The sequence below is a fragment of the Dendrobates tinctorius genome, unplaced genomic scaffold (assembly GCF_039654945.1).
Source record: "Dendrobates tinctorius isolate UK_male_01 unplaced genomic scaffold, ASM3965494v1 ptg000130l, whole genome shotgun sequence".
In the NCBI taxonomy this organism is placed as follows: domain Eukaryota; kingdom Metazoa; phylum Chordata; class Amphibia; order Anura; family Dendrobatidae; genus Dendrobates; species Dendrobates tinctorius.
In genome coordinates, this window is record NW_027361798.1 from 4875001 (window position 1) to 4897975 (window position 22975).

The 22975-nt window shown below is 48.9% G+C and overlaps 1 protein-coding gene across 3 annotated transcripts in view; it reads right to left on the reverse strand.

The window, feature by feature from the left end:
• The window catches only part of NRBP2 (nuclear receptor binding protein 2), a 220915-nt gene that overhangs the window by 168019 nt on the left and 29921 nt on the right, over positions 1-22975 (reverse strand). For all 3 annotated transcript variants that reach the window (XM_073543299.1, XM_073543297.1, XM_073543300.1), the window contains exons 4-6: positions 1966-2067; positions 1347-1436; positions 1238-1278 (exon numbers count right to left, since the gene is read on the reverse strand). In XM_073543299.1, coding sequence (XP_073399400.1) covers positions 1238-1278; positions 1347-1436; positions 1966-2067 — 233 coding nt within the window. The remainder of the gene's footprint in view (positions 1-1237; positions 1279-1346; positions 1437-1965; positions 2068-22975) is intronic.

Here is a 22975-nt window from a genome sequence, read left to right on the forward strand (position 1 = left end):
CAGTCCCCGGCCCCCTCCATACACACCGCACAGTCCTCAGCCCCTTCCATACATACCGCACTGTCCCCGGCCCCCTCCATACATACCGCACAGTCCCCGGCCCCCTCCATACATACCGCACAGTCCCCGGCCCCCTGCATACATACCGCACAGTCCCCGGCCCCCTCCATACATACCGCACAGTCCCCGGCCCCCTCCATACATACCGCACAGTCCCCGGCCCCCTGCATACATACCGCACAGTCCCCGGCCCCCTCCATACATACCGCACAGTCCCCGGCCCCCTCCATACATACCGCACAGTCCCCGGCCCCCTCCATACATACCGCACAGTCCCCGGCCCCCTCCATACATACTGCACAGTTCCCGACCCCCTCCATACATACCGCACCATCCCCGGCCCCCTCCATACATACCGCACAGTCCCCGGCCCCCTCCATACATACCGCACCATCCCCGGCCCCCTCCATACATACCGCACAGTTCCCGACCCCCTCCATATATACCGCACAGTTCCCGACCCCCTTCATATATACCGCACAGTCCCCTACCCCTCCATACATACCGCACAGTCCCCGGCCCCCTCCATACACACCGCACAGTCCTCAGCCCCTTCCATACACACCGCACTGTCCCCGGCCCCCTCCATACATACCGCACAGTCCCCGGCCCCCTCCATACATACCGCACAGTTCCCGGCCCCCTCCATACATACCGCACAGTCCCCGGCCCCCTCCATACATACCGCACAGTCCCCGGCCCCCTCCATACATACCGCACAGTCCCCGGCCCCCTCCATACATACCGTACAGTCCCCGGCCCCCTCCATACATACCGCACTCCTCGGCCCCCTCCATACATACCGCACAGTCCCCGGCCCCCTCCATACATACCGCACAGTCCCCGGCCCCCTCCATACATACCGCACAGTCCCCGGCCCCCTCCATACATACCGCACAGTCCCCGGCCCCCTCCATACATACCGCACAGTCCCCGGCCCCCTCGATACATACCGCACAGTCCCCGGCCCCCTCCATACATACCGCACAGTCCCCGGCCCCCTCCATACATACCGCACAGTCCCTGGCCCCCTCCATACATACCGCACAGTCCCCGGCCCCCTCCATACATACCGCACAGTCCCCGGCCCCCTCCATACATACCGCACCACCCCCGACCTCCACTATTCTCTACGCTATACCATGCTATACGTACATACATCCTGTGGATCTCTCACCTCAGCGCTGACAGGATCTGTGTGCTCCACCTCTTCCAGGCCTGTGACACAACGCAGAGAGTTAAGAGGGTGTAGAGGACATAACATGATGGTGCGGGGGGCTTCTTACCCTGGCATTCATCGTCTTACGATTCTTCTTTGTCTTCTTCAGGAACTGTCTGAGGCTTCCCGAGGAGACGTATTCTGTTATGAAGACCACCTGCCCCACAACAAGAACAAGGGGGTCATCGGAGCAAAGAGAAGCCAGAGAAGACCCTGGGCCGACACATGGGACCCCCGCACCAGTCCCCAGGCTATAACATGGGACCCTGGCACCACTCCCTAGACCAATCACAGTCAAACCCACTCCAATCCCCAGGACATCACATGGGACCTCACAACAGTCTCCTGACAAACACAAGGGACCCCGCACCACTGCTATCATACAAGGTCCCTGGACCAATCACAGGTAACCACGCACCAGTCCGAGAGCCATTATACACTGTACCCCGCACCAGTCCCTGGGCTGACACCAGTCCCATCACATGCAACCCCAAACCAATCAACAAACCGAGCACACAGGGTCATGCAGCAGTCCACTGGCCGACATACAGGACCCTGCGTCAGGCCCCAGACCAGTCATTGAGATCATCCACACTTTATATATAGATTAGTCGGCCCTCTATTATCAGTAACCCCACACTTTCCCACACACATGAATGGCGCCCCCTGCAGTCAGTGCTCCTCACCCGTGCTGATGTCTCCTTCACATCCAACCAGTATTTGTGGAACTTCACCACATTGGGATGATCAACGACCATCAGATTCTGGAAAGTGGTGCGGATTTTATCCTGAAAGAGACAACGGTCAGTGGAGAGAAATGGGGAGCGGCCAACCTCCCAACATAAGCCCACATATACAGTCGGGGAAATAAGTATTTGATCCCTTGCCGATTTTGTACGTTTGCGCACTGACAGAGACATCAAAAGTCTAGTATTAAGGGTAGGTTAGTTTTAACATTGAGAGATAGAATATCAGAAATAAAATCCTGAAAATCTCATTGTATAAATTATATAAATGTATTTGCATTTTGTAATGAGAAATAAGTATTTGATCCCTCTGGCAAACAAGAATTAATTCTTGGTGGCAAAACCCTTGTTGGCATGCCCAGCAGTCAGACATTTTTTGTAGTTGATGATGAGGTTTACGCACATGTCAGGAGGAATTTTGCTCCACTCCTATTTGCAGATCATCTCTAAATCAAAAAGATTTTGAGGCTGTCGCTTGGCAACTCGGAGCTTTAACTCCCTCCATAAGTTTTCTATGGGATTAAGGTTTGGAGACTGGCTAGGCCACTCCATGACCTTAATGTGCATCTTTTTTAGTCACTCCTTTGTTGCCTTGGCTGTATGTTTTTGGTCATTGTCTTGCTGGAAGACCCAGCCACGAACCATTTTTAATGCCCTGGCAGTGGAAAGGAGGTTGTCACTCAGAATTTTACAGTACATGGCTTCATCTATTCTCTCATTGATGCAGTGAAGTAGTCCTGTGCCCTTAGCGGAGAAACACCCTCAAAACATAATGTTTCCACCTCCGTGCTTGACAGTGGGGATGGTGTTCTTTGGGTCATAGGCAGCATTTCTCTTCCTCCCACACAGCGAGTTGAGTTAATGCTAAAGAGCTCAATTTTTGTCTCAGCTGACCAATCACTCCCAGAATCATCCAGGTGTTCACTGGCAAACTTCAGACGGGCCTGCACATATGCCTTCTTGAGCAGGGGGATCTTGAGGGCACTGCAGGATTGTAAACCTTTACGGCATAATGTGTTACCAATGGTTTTCTTGGTGACTGTGGTCCCAGCTACCTTGAGATCATTAACAAGTTCCCCCCATGTAGACTTAGGCTGATCGCTCACCTTCCTCATGATCAAGGAAACCCCACAAGGTGAGATTTTGCATGGTGCCCCAGATCGATGTCGATTCTATAAAAGGGATCATTGGTATGGAAGTCAGGGCAAATCCACTCAGCGCTCTGGTGCTGACGTCAGGCTTCTCTTAAAGTGATCCCCGGTATGGAAGTTAGTAGTAGTCCGATGGCTTAGGCTGACGGGATGATGTGGGATATTAGGGGTAGTAGTCCGGTGGCTCTGGCTGATGGGATGATGTGGGATATTAGGGGTAGTAGTCCAGTGGCTCTGGCTGATGGGATGATGTGGAATATTAGGGGTAGTAGTCTGGCGGCTCTGGCTGACGGGACGATGTGGAATATTAGGGGTAGTAGTCTGGCGGCTCTGGCTGACGGGATGATGTGGGATATTAGTGGTAGTAGTCCGGTGGCTCTGGCTGACGGGATGATGTGGGATATTAGGGGTAGTAGTCCGGTAGCTCTGGCTGACGGGATGATGTGGGATATTATGGGTAGTAGTCCGGTGGCTCTGGCTGATGGGATGATGTGGGATATTAGTGGTAGTAGTCCGGTGGCTCTGGCTGATGGGATGATGTGGGATATTAGTGGTAGTAGTCCGGTGGCTCTGGCTGACGGGATGATGTGGGATATTAGTGGTAGTAGTCCGGTGGCTCTGGCTGACGGGATGATGTGGGATATTAGTGGTAGTAGTCCGGTAGCTCTGGCTGACGGGATGATGTGGGATATTAGGGGTAGTAGTACGGTGGCTCTGGCTGATGGGATGATGTGGGATATTAGTGGTAGTAGTCCGGTAGCTCTGGCTGACGGGATGATGTGGGATATTAGGGGTAGTAGTCCGGTGGCTCTGGCTGACGGGATGATGTGGGATATTAGTGGTAGTAGTCCGGTGGCTCTGGCTGACGGGATGATGTGGGATATTAGGGGTAGTAGTCCGGTAGCTCTGGCTGACGGGATGATGTGGGATATTAGGGGTAGTAGTCCGGTGGCTCTGGCTGACGGGATGATGTGGGGATATTAGGGGTAGTAGTCCGGTGGCTCTGGCTGACGGGATGATGTGGGATATTATGGGTAGTAGTCCGGTAGCTCTGGCTGACGGGATGATGTGGGATATAAGGGGTAGTAGTCCGGTGGCTCTGGCTGACGGGATGATGTGGGATATTAGGGGTAGTAGTCCGGTGGCTCTGGCTGACGGGATGATGTGGGATATTATGGGTAGTAGTCCGGTAGCTCTGGCTGACGGGATGATGTGGGATATTAGGGGTAGTAGTCCGGTGGCTCTGACTGACAGGATGATGTGGGATACTATGGGTAGTAGTCCGGTAGCTCTGGCTGACGGGATGATGTGGGATATTATGGGTAGTAGTCCGGTGGCTCTGGCTGACGGGATGATGTGGGATATTATGGGTAGTAGTCCGGTAGCTCTGGCTGACGGGATGATGTGGGATATTATGGGTAGTAGTCCGGTGGCTCTGACGGGATGATGTGGGATATTATAGTAAATGCGGCTATGCAGAGTGGGCGGGGCTATACACAGCTTTATATATATTGTAAAGTAGCGCTTGTTATTAAGGTAGGGGACACTCGCTAGGCAGCCAAATAACCAGGTCCGGCACGGGTTTCGCAAACATAACTCAGTCCATTCGGTTTATTATGCAGCATAAACCATCAAACAGCAACATAAAGTTCATATCCAAACAGCAGAGCGTCCATGACAGAGCATCACTCTGTTTATCCTGTGGTCACACAGGTTGTGCACTGTTCAGCACACAGGCTCTCTAGCCTCACAGTTATATCCCCCTGTTTGGGTTACCTTGTCATAGCTGCTTCTCCGAGCAGACGTTCATTCCCTCTCCCTGGGAACTCTCAGACATATGCATCCATTATACACAGCCTCTCCACGTGCTGTCAGGAAGGCAGCCACATCAACCAGGCGAGACCTTTCATACGGACCAACCGGGTCCAAGCATTCACTCGTGACCTACCCTGGCCACCTTATATGGTCCGTAGCCACGCCCACCAGATCACATGGCTATGACCTCATCACAGGTCCTTCAAGCATTCATACACATATACTTTACTATGGCGTTCTAGACACCCACCCCTAGGTTGGTTTGTAGGTGATTGAACCCACCCGTCTCTCCAATCACCTGAAGGCTTCTCCCTAATACATTGGAACGAAAGATCAGCTCTGCTGATCAGCACATAATCAAGCCTTCATCCCAAGGCCACTCACCTTGGGATATATAACGATCCTTTAGCACCCTACTCCTGTTACCACTTTGGACATGGCTATCCGTCCGTCCTGGGACACCCACACAGCGCCCCCTAGCGGACACAGAGGTCACTACACCACAATATATATCATTATAATTTGTTAGAAATAACCGTAGTTAGTTACTATGCCCGGGCAACGCCGGTCTCTTCAGCTAGTGTATTATACACCCCAATAACAGGAGGACTGGGCTGCCCCTCAGTGGTGAGATAATATAGAGCAGTCATATTATATATCCCAATAACAGAGAGAGGACTGGGCTGCCCCTCAGTGGTGAGATAGTATAGGGAAGCCATATTATACATCCCAATAACAGAGGGAGGACTGGGCTGCCCCTCAGTGGTGAGATATTATAGAGTAGCCATATTATATATCCCAATAACAGGGAGGCCTGGGCTGCCCCTCAGTGGTGGGATATTATAGGGCAGCCACATTATACATCCCAATAACAGAGGGAGGACTGGGCTGCTCCTCAGTGGTGAGAAATTATAGATGTGAGGAACGGCGGACCGCTGTCGCCAAATTGTGACGGACAGCGGACCCTGTGCTACCAATAGGTCACGATCCCACCACAGACACTGGATTGTCAGCGGACGGAGGGACGTGACGTACTGCCGGCACACGGCTATCACAAGCACAGTGGGGGCTTATCTTAGTTATCCCACCACTGGCACCATGTGACAAAAACACAGCAAGCTAATCTTGCTCTAACAATTTATCGCAGGGGGGTATTTTGGTTGCCCCACCACTGTTAACAACCTTCCAAGAACTGCGGGGATTTATGTATATCCCACTTTCTCAGTTCCACTTTGGAACTCGCAGCTCTCTGGGGCCCCCCCCTTACCCCTCAAGTCAATCAGGGAACTGCACCTAGGGTAATTAGTCGCTGGATGGGCTGCTTGCTGTGCACGGACAATTAGACTACTGTAGTAAGGGAATTATCAATGCTGTGGCCGAGGCTCCTCATTCAGCATGTAAGACCCGTCTGTACTGCCATCTAGCCTGGCCAGCCGCGCACACCACGCTGCCACCAGATCCTGGTTTCTCCACTTAAGTTATAGACTTAATGGAGGGGTTCGAAGCCAACCCGTACAGTAGCGTAATTATCTAAAAAAGGCGCATAGTTCGTTTCCTAGAGCATGGAGACAGAGCTAATAGATTTTATCATTTATTCCCAAAAAAAAGTCGGGCAGTGGTTACAAATATAAAAAGTTGTTACAAAGTTGAGACATTACATATGTACAAATACAAATATAAAACAAAGTGGATGAAAGAACAGAAAGTAACACTCACATGTGCGTAGTTGGTATTAGGCAGACCATGTGGCTGGAAGAGGGGGGCTTCACCAAACGTCCCCACTCATCGGTACGTCTCTCTGGCATGAGGACTTCGGCTGAACTCACTGGAATTTGGTAGGGAATACCTATAGCCTAGGGTCTGTGACCTCATGAAATGGGCGGTCTGGTGAGGTCCAACCCCCCTTTCTCTAAGTTATGATTTGGCTACAAAACTTAGAATAACTATATCTAAACGAGAGAAGCCCGTACCAACACACATAGGGCATCATTGTTTGTAATTTACCGAATAGAGTGAAACAACTCCAAGCATGCCATACTTAGGACACTCCATTTGGGAGCAATCCATATCTCAGTTTCTGGAAGTCTGAGAATCGTAAAACTTAGGGGTTTAGAAAGCTGGCTTCATTGCCTACACAGTGATATGATTATTATATCTCGACGGTGTATGGTTTTTGCGGTACAGTCTCTTTAATATCACCCATAGTTTCATTCAGCCACAGATCTGAGAACAAAGGAAATGCTTTCCCTTAATTAATTAGCATTCCCTTCATTGGAGAAGGGCCAAATGTTATAGAGGAAGTGTCCTATTACAATTGCGGACACACAGCTGATAGGGATGCTGCTGTGTGACAAGGCGATTTTCTGGAAAGAATTGAGGATTCTAGAAAGTTCTACCTGACAGACATTTTACATTACAATAGAGTAGCCATATTATATATCCCAATAACAGAACAGGACTGGGCTGCCCCTCAGTGGTGAGATATTACAGAGCAGCCATATTACACATCCCAATAACAGAGGGAGGACTGGGCTGGCCCTCAGTTGTGAGATATTATAGGGCAGCCATATTATTCTTCCCAATAACAGAAGGACTGGGCTGCCTATCAGTGGTAAGATATTACAGAGCAGCCATATTATACATCCCAATAACAGAGGGAGGTCTGGGCTGCCCCTCAGTGGTGAGATATTATGGGGCAGACATATTATATATCCCAATAACAGAGGGAGGACTGGGCTGCCCCTCAGTGGTGAGATATTATAGAGCAGCCATATTATATATCCCAATAACAGAGGGAGTGGTGAGATGTTATAATAATAATCTTTATTTTTTATATAGTGCTAACATATTCCGCAGCGCTTTACAGTTTGCACCCATTATCATCACTGTCACCGATGGGGCTCACAATCTAAATTCCCTATCAGTATGTCTTTGGAATGTGGGAGGAAACCGGAGGACCCAGAGGAAAACCACGCAAACACGGGGGAGAACATACAAACTCCTTGCAGACGTTGGTGGGATTCGAACCCAGGACTCCAGAGCTGCAAGGCTGCAGCGCTAACCACTAAACCGTGCTGCCCTATTATATTATACAGCAGACATATTATATATCCCAATAACAGAAGGAGAACTGGGCTGCCCCTCAGTGGAGAGATATTATAGGGCAGCCATATTATACATCCCAATAACAGAGGAACGACTGGGCTGCCCCTCAGTGGTGAGGTATTATAGGGCAGCCATATTATACATCCCAATAATAGAGGGAGGACTGGGCTGCCCCTCAGTGGAGAGATATTATAGGGCAGCCATATTATACATCCCAATAACAGAGGGACGACTGGGCTGCCCCTCAGTGGTGAGATATTATAGGGCAGCCATATTATACATCCCAATAACAGAGGGAGGACTGGGCTGCCCCTCAGTGGTGAGATATTATAGAGCAGCCATATTATACATCCCAATAACAGAGGGAGGTCTGGGCTGCCCCTCAGTGGTGAGATATTATAGAGCAGCCATATTATACATCCCAATAACAGAGGGAGGTCTGGGCTGCCCCTCAGTGGTGAGATATTATAGGGCAGCCATATTATACATTCCATTAACAGGAGGAGGACTGGGCTGCTCCTCAGTGGTGAGATATTATAGGGCAGCCATATTATACATCCCAATAACAGAGGGAGGTCTGGGCTGCCCCTCAGTGGTGAGATATTATAGAGCAGCCATATTATACATCCCAATAACAGAGGGAGGTCTGGGCTGCCCCTCAGTGGTGAGATATTATAGGGCAGCCATATTATACATCCCAATAACAGAGGGAGGTCTGGACTGCCCCTCATTGGTGAGATATTATAGGGCAGCCATATTATACATCCCAATAACAGAGGGAGGTCTGGGCTGCCCCTCAGTGGTGAGATATTATAGGGCAGACATATTATACATCCCAATAACAGAGGGAGGTCTGGGCTGCCCCTCAGTGGTGAGATATTATAGGGCAGACATATTATATATCCCAATAACAGAGGGAGGACTGGGCTGCCCCTCAGTGGTGAGATATTATAGAGCAGCCATATTATACATCCCAATAAAAGAGGGAGGACTGAGCTACCCCTCAGTGGAGAGATATTATAGAGCAGCCATATTATACAACCCAATAACAGAGGGAGGACTGGACTGCCCCTCAGTGGTGAGATATTATAGGGCAGCCATATTATACATTCCATTAACAGGAGGAGGACTGGGCTGCTCCTCAGTGGTGAGATATTATAGGGCAGACATATTATATATCCCAATAACAGAGGGAGGACAGCGCTGCCCCTCAGCGGTGAGATATTATAGGGCAGACATATTATATATCCCAATAACAGAGGGAGGACTGGGCTGCCCCTCAGTGGTGAGATATTATAGAGCAGCCATATTATACATCCCAATAACAGAGGGAGGTCAGGGCTGCCCCTCAGTGGTGAGATATTATAGGGCAGCCATATTATACATCCCAATAACAAAGGGAGGTCTGGGCTGCCCCTCAGTGGCGAGATATTATAGAGCAGCCATATTATACATCCCAATAACAGAGGGAGGTCTGGACTGCCCCTCAGTGGTGAGATATTACAGGGCAGCCATATTATACATCCCAATAACAGAGGGAGGTCTGGGCTGCCCCTCAGTGGTGAGATATTATAGGGCAGACATATTATACATCCCAATAACAGAAGGAGGACTGGGCTGCCCCTCATTGGTGATATATTATAGAGTAGCCATATTATACATCCCAATAACAGAGGGAGGACTGGGCTGCCCCTCAGTGGTGAGATATTATAGGGCAGACATATTATACATCCCAATAAAAGAGGGAGGACTGGGCTGCCCCTCAGTGGTGAGATATTATAGGGTAGACATATTATACATCCCAATAACAGAGGGAGGACTGGGCTGCCCCTCAGTGGTGATATTATAGGGCAGCCATATTATACATCCCAATAACAGAGGGAGGACTGGGCTGTCCCCTCAGTGGTGCGATATTATAGGGTAGACATATTATACATCCCAATAACAGAGGGAGGACTGGGCTGTCCCCTCAGTGGTGAGATATTATAGAGCAGTCATATTATACATCCCAATAACAGAGGGTGGACTGGGCTGTCCCTCAGTGGTGAGATTATAGAGCAGGCATATTATACATCCCAATAACAGAGGGAGGACTGGGCTGCCCCTCAGTGGTGAGATATTATAGAGTAGCCATATTATACATCCCAATAACAGAGGGAGGACTGGGCTGCCCCTCAGTGGTGAGATATTATAGGGCAGACATATTATATATCCCAATAACAGAGGGAGGACTGGGCTGTCCTCTCAGTGGTGAGATATTATAGGGCAGCCATATTATACATCCCAATAACAGAGGGAGGACTGGGCTGCCCCTCAGTGGTGAGATATTATAGGGCAGACATATTATACATCCCAATAAAAGAGGGAGGACTGGGCTGCCCCTCAGTGGTGAGATATTATAGGGTAGACATATTATACATCCCAATAACAGTGGGAGGACTGGGCTGCCCCTCAGTGGTGATATTATAGGGTAGACATATTATACATCCCAATAACAGAGGGAGGACTGGGCTGTCCCCTCAGTGGTGAGATATTATAGGGTAGACATATTATACATCCCAATAACAGAGGGAGGACTGGGCTGACCCCTCAGTGGTGAGATATTATAGAGTAGCCATATTATACATCCCAATAACAGAGGGAGGACTGGGCTGCCCCTCAGTGGTGAGATATTATAGGGCAGACATATTATACATCCCAATAACAGAGGGAGGACTGGGCTGCCCCTCAGTGGTGAGATATTATAGGGCAGACATATTATACATCCCAATAATAGAGGAAGGACTGGGCTGCCCCTCAGTGGTGAGATATTATAGTGCAGCCATATTATACATCCCAATAACAGAGGGAGGACTGGGCTGCCCCTCAGTGGTGAGATTATAGAGCAGGCATATTATACATCCCAATAACAGGGAGGACTGGGCTGCCCCTCAGTGGTGAGATATTATAGGGCAGCCATATTATACATCCCAATAACAGAGGGAGGACTGGGCTGCCCCTCAGTGGTGAGATATTATAGGGCAGACATATTATATATCGCAATAACAGAGGGAGGACTGGGCTGACCCTCAGCGGTGAGATATTATAGGGCAGACATATTATATATCCCAATAACAGAGGGAGGTCTGGGCTGCCCCTCAGTGGTGAGATATTATAGGGCAGCCATATTATACATCCTAATAACAGAGGGAGGACTGGGCTGCCCCTCAGTGGTGAGATATTATAGGGCAGACATATTATATATCCCAATAACAGAGTGAGGACTGGGCTGCCCCTCAGTGGTGAGATATTATAGGGCAGCCATATTATACATTCCATTAACAGGAGGAGGACTGGGCTGCTCCTCAGTGGTGAGATATTATAGGGCAGCCATATTATACATCCCAATAACAAAGGGAGGTCTGGGCTGCCCCTCAGTGGCGAGACATTATAGAGCAGCCATATTATACATCCCAATAACAGAGGGAGGTCTGGACTGCCCCTCAGTGGTGAGATATTATAGGGCAGACATATTATACATCCCAATAACAGAGGGAGGTCTGGGCTGCCCCTCAGTGGTGAGATATTATAGGGCAGACATATTATATATCCCAATAACAGAGGGAGGACTGGGCTGCCCCTCAGTGGTGAGATATTATTGCGCAGCCATATTATACATCCCAATAACAGAGGGAGGTCTGGGCTGCCCCTCAGTGGTGAGATTTTATAGGGCAGCCATATTATACATCCCAATAAAAGAGGGAGGACTGAGCTACCCCTCAGTGGAGAGATATTATAGAGCAGCCATATTATACAACCCAATAACAGAGGGAGGACGGGGCTGCCCCTCAGTGGTGAGATATTATAGGGCAGCCATATTATACATTCCATTAACAGGAGGAGGACTGGGCTGCTCCTCAGTGGTGAGATATTATAGGGCAGCCATATTATACATCCCAATAACAGAGGGAGGTCTGGGTTGCCCCTCAGTGGTGAGATATTATAGAGCAGCCATATTATACATCCCAATAACAGAGGGAGGTCTGGGCTGCCCCTCAGTGGTGAGATATTATAGGGCAGCCATATTATACATCCCAATAACAAAGGGAGGTCTGGGCTGCCCCTCAGTAGCGAGATATTATAGAGCAGCCATATTATACATCCCAATAACAGAGGGAGGTCTGGACTGGCCCTCAGTGGTGAGATATTATAGGGCAGCCATATTATACATCCCAATAACAGAGGGAGGTCTGGGCTGCCCCTCAGTGGTGAGATATTATAGGGCAGACATATTATACATCCCAATAACAGAGGGAGGTCTGGGCTGCCCCTCAGTTGTGAGATATTATAGGGCAGACAAATTATATATCCCAATAACAGAGGGAGGACTGGGCTGCCCCTCAGTGGTGAGATATTATAGAGCAGCCATATTATATATCCCAATAACAGAGGGAGGTCTGGGCTGCCCCTCAGTTGTGAGATATTATAGGGCAGACAAATTATATATCCCAATAACAGAGGGAGGTCTGGGCTGCCCCTCAGTGGTGAGATATTATAGGGCAGACATATTATACATCCCAATAACAGAGGGAGGTCTGGGCTGCCCCTCAGTTGTGAGATATTATAGGGCAGACAAATTATATATCCCAATAACAGAGGGAGGTCTGGGCTGCCCCTCAGTGGTGAGATATTATAGAGCAGCCATATTATATATCCCAATAACAGAGGGAGGACTGGGCTGCCCCTCAGTGGTGAGATATTATTGCGCAGCCATATTATACATCCCAATAACAGAGGGAGGACTGGGCTGCCCCTCAGTGGAGAGATATTATAGAGCAGCCATATTATACAACCCAATAACAGAGGGAGGACGGGGCTGCCCCTCAGTGGTGAGATATTATAGGGCAGCCATATTATACATTCCATTAACAGGAGGAGGACTGGGCTGCTCCTCAGTGGTGAGATATTATAGGGCAGCCATATTATACATCCCAATAACAGAGGGAGGTCTGGGCTGCCCCTCAGTGGTGAGATTTTATAGGGCAGCCATATTATACATCCCAATAACAAAGGGAGGTCTGGGTTGCCCCTCAGTGGTGAGATATTATGGAGCAGCCATATTATACATCCCAATAACAGAGGGAGGTCTGGACTGCCCCTCAGTGGTGAGATATTATAGGGCAGCCATATTATACATCCCAATAAAAGAGGGTGGACTGGGCTGCCCCTCAGTGGTGAGATATTATAGGGCAGACATATTATACATCCCAATAACAGAGGGAGGACTGGGCTGCCCCCTCAGTGGTGAGATATAATAGAGCAGCCATATTAAACATCCCAATAACAGAAGGAGGACTGGGCTGCCCCTCATTGGTGATATATTATAGGGCAGACATATTATACATCCCAATAACAGAGGGAGGACTGGGCTGCCCCTCAGTGGTGAGATATTATGGAGCAGTCATATTATACATCCCAATAACAGAGGGAAGTCTGGGCTGCCCCTCAGTGGTGAGATATAATAGAGCAGCCATATTAAACATCCCAATAACAGAGGGAGGTCTGGGCTGCCCCTCAGTGGTGAGATATTATAGGGCAGACATATTATACATCCCAATAACAGAGGGAGGACTGGGCTGCCCCTCAGTGGTGAGATATAATAGAGCAGCCATATTAAACATCCCAATAACAGAGGGAGGTCTGGGCTGCCCCTCAGTGGTGAGATATTATAGGGCAGACATATTATGTATCCCAATAACAGAGGGAGGACTGGGCAGAGGCACGGAGTACAGGACTGGGCAGAGGCACGGAGTACAGGACTGGGCAGAGGCACGGAGTACAGGACTGGGCAGAGGCACGGAGTACAGGACTGGGCAGAGGCACGGAGTACAGGACGGAGCAGAGGCACGGAGTACAGGACTGGGCAGAGGCACGGAGTACAGGACTGGGCAGAGGCACGGAGTACAGGACTGGGCAGAGGCACGGAGTACAGGACTGGGCAGAGGCACGGAGTACAGGACTGGGCAGAGGCACGGAGTACAGGACTGGGCAGAGGCACGGAGTACAGGACGGAGCAGAGGCACGGAGTACAGGACTGGGCAGAGGCACGGAGTACAGGACTGGGCAGAGGCACGGAGTACAGGACGGAGCAGAGGCACGGAGTACAGGACGGAGCAGAGGCACGGAGTACAGGACTGGGCAGAGGCACGGAGTACAGGACTGGGCAGAGGCACGGAGTACAGGACTGGGCAGAGGCACGGAGTACAGGACTGGGCAGAGGCACGGAGTACAGGACGGAGCAGAGGCACGGAGTACAGGACTGGGCAGAGGCACGGAGTACAGGACTGGGCAGAGGCACGGAGCACAGGACGGAGCAGAGGCACGGAGTACAGGACTGGGCAGAGGCACGGAGTACAGGACTGGGCAGAGGCACGGAGTACAGGACGGAGCAGAGGCACGGAGTACAGGACTGGGCAGAGGCACGGAGTACAGGACGGGGCAGAGGCACGGAGTACAGGACTGGGCAGAGGAATGTAAGGAGTGAGAAGGGGAGAAACCCCTAAACACCCAGGCCAGGATACCGCACGGAAGTCCACACGATAATCAGGCGTCTCCACCATGTTGGAGACGCCTGATATACCCTGCAGAAGTCGGCTGATTGGGCGCTGCAGGGGTAAAGGATCTGCAGAGTGCGCGCCCGCGGCCTATGGCGCCCGCAGGAAGCCGGCACACGCTGGACGGAGGAGAAGGAAGAGGAGGCGGGCACAGAGCGGCGCGGCGAGCGCAGGTAAGTAAAGGCGGCGGCGGGCCCCGCTGTTGCTGAAACAGCGGCGGCTACCGCCGTCAACGTGACATATCCCAATTATAGAGGGAGGACTGGGCTGCCCCTTAGTGGTGAGATATTATAGGGCAGACATATTATACATCCCAATAACAGAGGGAGGACTGGGCTGCCCCTCAGTGGTGAGATATTATGGGGCAGACATATTATATATCCCAATAACAGAGGGTGGACTGGGCTGCCCCTCAGTGGTGAGATATTATGGGGCAGACATATTATACATCCCAATAACAGAGGGAGGACTGGGCTGCCCCTCAGTGGTGAGATATTATGGGGCAGACATATTATATATCCCAATAACAGAGGGAGGACTGGGCTGCCCCTCAGTGGTGAGATATTATAGAGCAGACATATTATACATCCCAATAACAGAGGGAGGACTGGGCTGCCCCTCAGTGGTGAGATATTATAGAGCAGACATATTATACATCCCAATAACAGAGGGAGGACTGGGCTGCCCCTCAGTGGTGAGATATTATAGGGCAGCCATATTATACATCCCAATAACAGAGGGAGGTCTAGACTGCCCGTCAGTGGTGAGATATTATAGAGCAGACATATTATACATCCCAATAACAGAGGGTGGACTGGGCTGCCCCTCAGTGGTGAGATATTATAGAGCAGACATATTATACATCCCAATAACAGAGGGAGGACTGGGCTGCCCCTCAGTGGTGAGATATTATAGGGCAGACATATTATACATCCCAATAAAAGAGGGAGGTCTGGGCTGCCCCTCAGTGGTGAGATATTATAGGGTAGACATATTATACATCCCAATAACAGAGGGAGGACTGGGCTGCCCCTCAGTGGTGAGATATTATGGGGCAGGCATATTATACATCCCAATAACAGAGGGAGGACTAGGCTGCCCCTCAGTGGTGAGATATTATAGAGCAGCCATATTATATATCCCAATAACAGAGGGAGGACTGGGCTGCCCCTCAGTGGTGAGATATTATAGGGTAGACATATTATACATCCCAATAACAGAGGGAGGACTGGGCTGCCCCTCAGTGGTGAGATATTATGGGGCAGGCATATTATACATCCCAATAACAGAGGGAGGTCTGGGCTGCCCCTCAGTGGTGAGATATTATAGAGCAGCCATATTATATATCCCAATAACAGAGGGAGGACTGGGCTGCCCCTCAGTGGTGAGATATTATAGAGCAGTCATATTATACATCCCAATAACAGAGGGTGGACTGGGCTGTCCCCTCAGTGGTGAGATATTATAGGGCAGACATATTATACATCCCAATAATAGAGGGAGGTCTGGGCTGCCCTTCAGTGGTGAGATATTATAGGGTAGACATATTATACATCCCAATAATAGAGGGAGGACTGGGCTGCCCCTCAGTGGTGAGATATTATAGGGCAGCCATATTATACATCCCAATAACAGAGGGAGGACTGGGCTGCCCCTCAGTGGTGAGATATTATAGAACAGGCATATTATACATCCCAATAACAGAGGGAGGACTGGGCTGCCCCTCAGTGGTGAGATATTATAGAGCAGACATATTATACATCCCAATAACAGAGGGAGGACTGGGCTGCCCCTCAGTGGTGAGATATTATGGGGCAGGCATATTATACATCCCAATAACAGAGGGAGGACTGGGCTGCCCCTCAGTGGTGAGATATTATAGAACAGGCATATTATACATCCCAATAACAGAGGGAGGTCTAGACTGCCCCTCAGTGGTGAGATATTATAGAGCAGACATATTATACATCCCAATAATAGAGGGAGGACTGGGCTGCCCCTCAGTGGTGAGATATTATGGGGCAGGCATATTATACATCCCAATAACAGAGGGAGGACTAGGCTGCCCCTCAGTGGTGAGATATTATATAGCAGCCATATTATACATCCCAATAACAGAGGGAGGTCTGGGCTGCCCCCTCAGTGGTGAGATATAATAGAGCAGCCATATTAAACATCCCAATAACAGAAGGAGGACTGGGCTGCCCCTCATTGGTGATATATTATAGAGTAGCCATATTATACATCCCAATAACAGAGGGAGGACTGGGCTGCCCCTCAGTGGTGAGATATTATAGGGCAGACATATTATACATCCCAATAAAAGAGGGAGGTCTGGGCTGCCCCTCAGTGGTGAGATATTATAGGGTAGACATATTATACATCCCAATAACAGAGGGAGGACTGGGCTGTCCCCTCAGTGGTGAGATATTATAGGGCAGACATATTATACATCCCAATAACAGAGGGAGGTCTAGACTGCCCCTCAGTGGTGAGATATTATAGAGCAGACATATTATACATCCCAATAACAGAGGGAGGACTAGGCTGCCCCTCAGTGGTGAGATATTATAGAGCAGCCATATTATACATCCCAATAACAGAGGGAGGTCTGGGCTGCACCCTCAGTGGTGAGATATAATAGAGCAGTCATATTAAACATCCCAATAACAGAAGGAGGACTGGGCTGCCCCTCATTGGTGATATATTATAGAGTAGCCATATTATACATCCCAATAACAGAGGGAGGACTGGGCTGCCCCTCAGTGGTGAGATATTATAGGGCAGACATATTATACATCCCAATAAAAGAGGGAGGTCTGGGCTGCCCCTCAGTGGTGAGATATTATAGGGTAGACATATTATACATCCCAATAACAGAGGGAGGACTGGGCTGCCCCTCAGTGGTGAGATATTATAGGGTAGACATATTATACATCCCAATAATAGAGTGAGGACTGGGCTGCCCCTCAGTGGTGAGATATTATAGAGCAGACATATTATACATCCCAATAATAGAGGGAGGTCTGGGCTGCCCCTCAGTGGTGAGATATTATAGGGCAGCCATATTATACATCCCAATAATAGAGGGAGGACTGGGCTGCCCCTCAGTGGTGAGATATTATAGGGTAGACATATTATACATCCCAATAATAGAGGGAGGTCTGGGCTGCCCCTCAGTGGTGAGATATTATAGGGCAGCCATATTATACATCCCAATAACAGAGGGAGGACTGGGCTGCCCCTCAGTGGTGAGATATTATAGGGCAGCCATATTATACATCCCAATAACAGAGGGAGGACTGGGCTGTCCCCTCAGTGGTGAGATTATAGAGTAGACATATTATACATCCCAATAACAGGGAGGACTGGGCTGCCCCTCAGTGGTGAGATATTATAGGGCAGCCATATTATACATCCCAATAACAGAGGGAGGACTGGGCTGCACCTCAGTGGTGAGATATTATAGGGCAGACATATTATATATCCCAATAACAGAGGGAGGACTGGGCTGCCCCTCAGTGGTGAGATATTATAGGGCAGACATATTATACATCCCAATAAAAGAGGGAGGTCTGGGCTGCCCCTCAGTGGTGAGATATTATAGGGTAGACATATTATACATCCCAATAACAGAGGGAGGACTGGGCTGCCCCTCAGTGGTGAGATATTATAGGGTAGACATATTATACATCCCAATAATAGAGGGAGGACTGGGCTGCCCCTCAGTGGTGAGATACTATAGGGTAGACATATTATACATCCCAATAATAGAGGGAGGTCTGGGCTGCCCCTCAGTGGTGAGATATTATAGGGCAGCCATATTATACATCCCAATAACAGAGGGAGGACTGGGCTGCCCCTCAGTGGTGAGATATTATAGGGCAGCCATATTATACATCCCAATAACAGAGGGAGGACTGGGCTGTCCCCTCAGTGGTGAGATTATAGAGTAGACATATTATACATCCCAATAACAGGGAGGACTGGGCTGCCCCTCAGTGGTGAGATATTATAGGGCAGCCATATTATACATCCCAATAACAGAGGGAGGACTGGGCTGCACCTCAGTGGTGAGATATTATAGGGCAGCCATATTATACATCCCAATAACAGAGGGAGGACTGGGCTGCACCTCAGTGGTGAGATATTATAGGGCAGACATATTATATATCCCAATAACAGAGGGAGGTCTGGGCTGCCCCTCAGTGGTGAGATATTATAGGGCAGCCATATTATACATCCTAATAACAGAGGGAGGACTGGGCTGCCCCTCAGTGGTGAGATATTATAGGGCAGACATATTATGTATCCCAATAACAGAGGGAGGACTGGGCTGCCCCTCATTGGTGAGATATTATAGGGCAGCCATATTATACATCCTAATAACAGAGGGAGGACTGGGCTGCCCCTCAGTGGTGAGATATTATAGGGCAGACATATTATATATCCCAATAACAGAGGGAGGACTGGGCTGCCCCTCAGTGGTGAGATATTATAGGGCAGACATATTATATATCCCAATAACAGAGGGAGGACAGGGCTGCCCATCAGTGGTGAGATATTATAGGGCAGACATATTATATATCCCAATAACAGAGGGAGGTCTGGGCTGCCCCTCAGTGGTGAGATATTATAGGGCAGCCATATCTGAACAACTTAGGCTGATGTGGAATCATATGGATAACAGACATTGGATAGAAATCGTGAGAAATCTCATAAAATCTTCAAATGTTGCATTGTTTTTTTTTTTTACTCACACTTCATTGCCAGACCTAACCCCGGCGATGATAGGAAATTTTGTCTGCCATCAACAGTGGAAGCGGCGCTGGGAGTGTGGAGTATTCTAATCAACAAACTGCACACTATTAATTTGGCGCTCTGTAAAGCCCCCAGAGACTTTGGAGCGGTGTATTCCGGACCTCCAGATTCATAACGGGAAAACCCTGGGATTCCTACTGATTGGGGACATGTATGAGGAAGGAATATTGTCCTCCTCCTCTATTACCAGAGAGAAATCCCACCTCTCACATAGAGATCATTATAAATAGCTACAAATAAGACCTTTGTTTCAGGGAAAAACGATATAATATTCTCGCAAAAGTCCTAACTATACACGATGCTCCTCACCCCAGAGCGGCAGATGAGAGCGCTGTCCGTAAGCTACAACCATATGCTCTCTGGACTTGTATCTCCATAAATGGGAGACTGATCTACAGTGCGGGATCACCCCGGGTCAATGGCGGACGTCCTTCTCAATGATAGGGACACATTCTAAGTGCATCAATCGCCTGGAGAACGCCAGAACGCTGCTGTACAGGTGGTAGCTCCCACCATACCGATTGTCCCAGATCTGCCGCAGCTCCCCAGATGTGTGCTGGAGGTGCGGAGACGCCAGCGCAGATATGTTGCCGGTCTGGTGGGAATGCCGTAACGTAGAGCAGCTCTGGGACGCAATCTCCCATCTAGTGTCTCAGATTAGTGGCAACCCAATGAAGATTGCGAAGGAGCAGGCGCTTCTGGCCACTGACCTGGATCTACGACTTCAGGCCAGTGATTCCACATCCTCATAGCTACTAGAATTAAAAACGCAGGAAAAACCCCAAATGTCCGTCACTGACCGAGATCGTGGCATCGGTGAATGACGACTGTCTATCAGAGAAGATAACTGCTGCACCCACCAATAACACAACATCATATCTCAGGAGAGAGGACAGATGGCGATCATTCACACCACACACTGTGGTCACAGAGATGGAATAGAGCCATTCATGGTAATACACGGGTATAGAAATCTGGTGTCAGCACCCCTGCCCTTCCCTTCCCGCTGCCCTTCCCTTCCCCCTGCCCTTCCTTGAGCCCAGCCCTTCCTCCAGCCCTGCCCTTCCCCCAGCCCTTCCCCCTGCCCTTCCCCCAGCCCTGCCCTTCCCCAGCCCTTCCCCCTGCCCTTCCTCCAGCCCTGCCCTTCCCCCAGCCCTTCCCTTCCCCCTGCCCTTCCCCCAGCCCTGCCCTTCCCCCAGCCCTGCCCTTCCTCCAGCCCTTCCCTTCCCCCAGCCCTTCCCCCAGCCCTGCCCTTCCCCCAGCCCTTTCCCCTTCTTTTTCCCATAATATTTGGCCATGTTACATTACTATTATATTTAGCTGATAAATGATTGAGAAAGTTTTTGTAACAATGTACAATGTCTGGAGGCCAAATGGTTGTTAAATATGACAATTTAAAATTAATAAAAAGCTTATGATTAAAAAAAGAAGTGAAAACACATGTACTTTTGTTATCCATGCCTCTGAAAAGACATCGATAATGTTGTATACTTAATCAAGAAAGTAGGCAGTGTTTATAAAAAATATAAAAAGTTACAAAATGAGAACAAAAGAATAAAAAGGAATAACAAAAGGGAAATACTAAAACTGATGTTGCAGTTTATCTTTATGGAGGGAAGCGCTCAGATTGGAAAAATGGAAATGTGTCTTCCAGTATGAAAAAGACACACATCCAAACTTTCATTCTTTTATTAGATCAAGGTTACACCCACATAACTCCCCTAGGTGAGCTCATATGGGGCCGGTTATGGGATGTGCTGGATCCTTCAGAATTTTATGTGATCCTCAACTTATCTTTGCCCCTGGAGGTCCCAGGCAGTATATATAGTCATGTTTATAGCAATTTTACCTGTCTATAGAAATGAAACAACACCTGGTTAGCATTATCCATTGGACCGTTATTAAGTTGGAGGGGTTAGAATGGCCTTAGGGTGATATGAGTGAATGCACTATGTTCATTCCTGCACTACAACGCCAAAAATCTATCTCCCATAAATATTGGATCAATGCAAACATCAAAATTCATCATTGACCACTGTGTCTGAAGTATCTGAAAGATTCTATGATCAGTAATATATCAGTCTAAGTAATATAATAGGCAAAACATTATTTCTTATACTTAGGGACTCTATAATGATGGGGTCTGTTCCACAGGACTGGCGCATAGCAAAAAGGGCTCTAAATGTGACCCTGGAAATTATAGGCCAGTAAGTCTAACCTCTATTGTTGGTGAGATATGTGAAGGGTTTCTGAGGGACGTTATTCTGGATGATCTCACTGAGAATAACTGTGTAACGCCATATCAGCATGGGTTTATGAGGAATCGCTACTGTCACACCAATCTAATCAGCTTTTATGAAGAGGTAAGCTATAGACTGGACCAAGGGGAGTCATTGGACGTGGTAGATCTTGATTTTTCAAAAGCGTTTGATACCGAGCCACACAAGAGGTTGGTACACAGAATGAGAATGCCGGGACTGGGGAAAAATGTGTGTAAATGGGTAACTGGCTGAGTGATAGAAAGCAGAGGGGGGTTATAAATGGTATATTCTCTAACTGGGTCGCTGTGACCAGTGGGGACCGCAGGGGTCGGTGTTGGGACCTCTTCTCTGCAACATATTTATTAACAATCTGGTAGAAGGTTTACACAGCAAAATATCGATATTTGCAGATGATACAAAACTATGTAAAGCAGTCAATACAAGAGAAGATAGTATTCTGCTACAGATGGATCTGGATAAGTTGGGAACTTGGGCCGAAAGGTGGCAGATGGGGTGTAACAATGATAAATGTAAGGTTATACACATGTGAAGAAGGAATCAATATCACCATTACACAATGAACGGGAAACCACTGGGTAAATCTGACATGGAGAAGGACTTGGGGATCCTAGTTAATGATAAACTTACCTGGAGCAGCCAGTGCCAGGCAGCGGCTGCCAAGGCAAACAGGATCATGGGGTGCATTAAAAGAGGTCTGGATACACATGATGAGAGCATTATACTGCCTCTGTACAAATCTCTGGTTAGTCCACACATGCAGTACTGTGTACAGTTTTTGTCACCGGTGCTCAGGAAAGATATAATGGAACTAGAGCGAGTACAAAGGAGGGCAACAAAATTAATAAAGGGGATGGGGGAACTACAATACCCAGAGAAATTAGCAAAATTAGGATTATTTAGTCTAGAAAAAAGACGACTGAGGGGCGATCTGATAACCAGATCTAATAACCAACGGGAGCCTCCTGCTGTATATATGGGGGGCGCAGTGGGAGCCTCCTGCTATATATACGGGGGGAGCAGCGGGGGCCTTCTGCGAAATATACGTGGGGGGCAGCGGGAGCCTCCTGCTGTATATACGGGGGGGCAGTGGGAGCCTCCTGCTGTATATACAGGGGGCAGCGGGAGCCACTTGCTATATATATACGGGGGGGCAGCGGGAGCCTCCTGCTGTATATATAGGGGG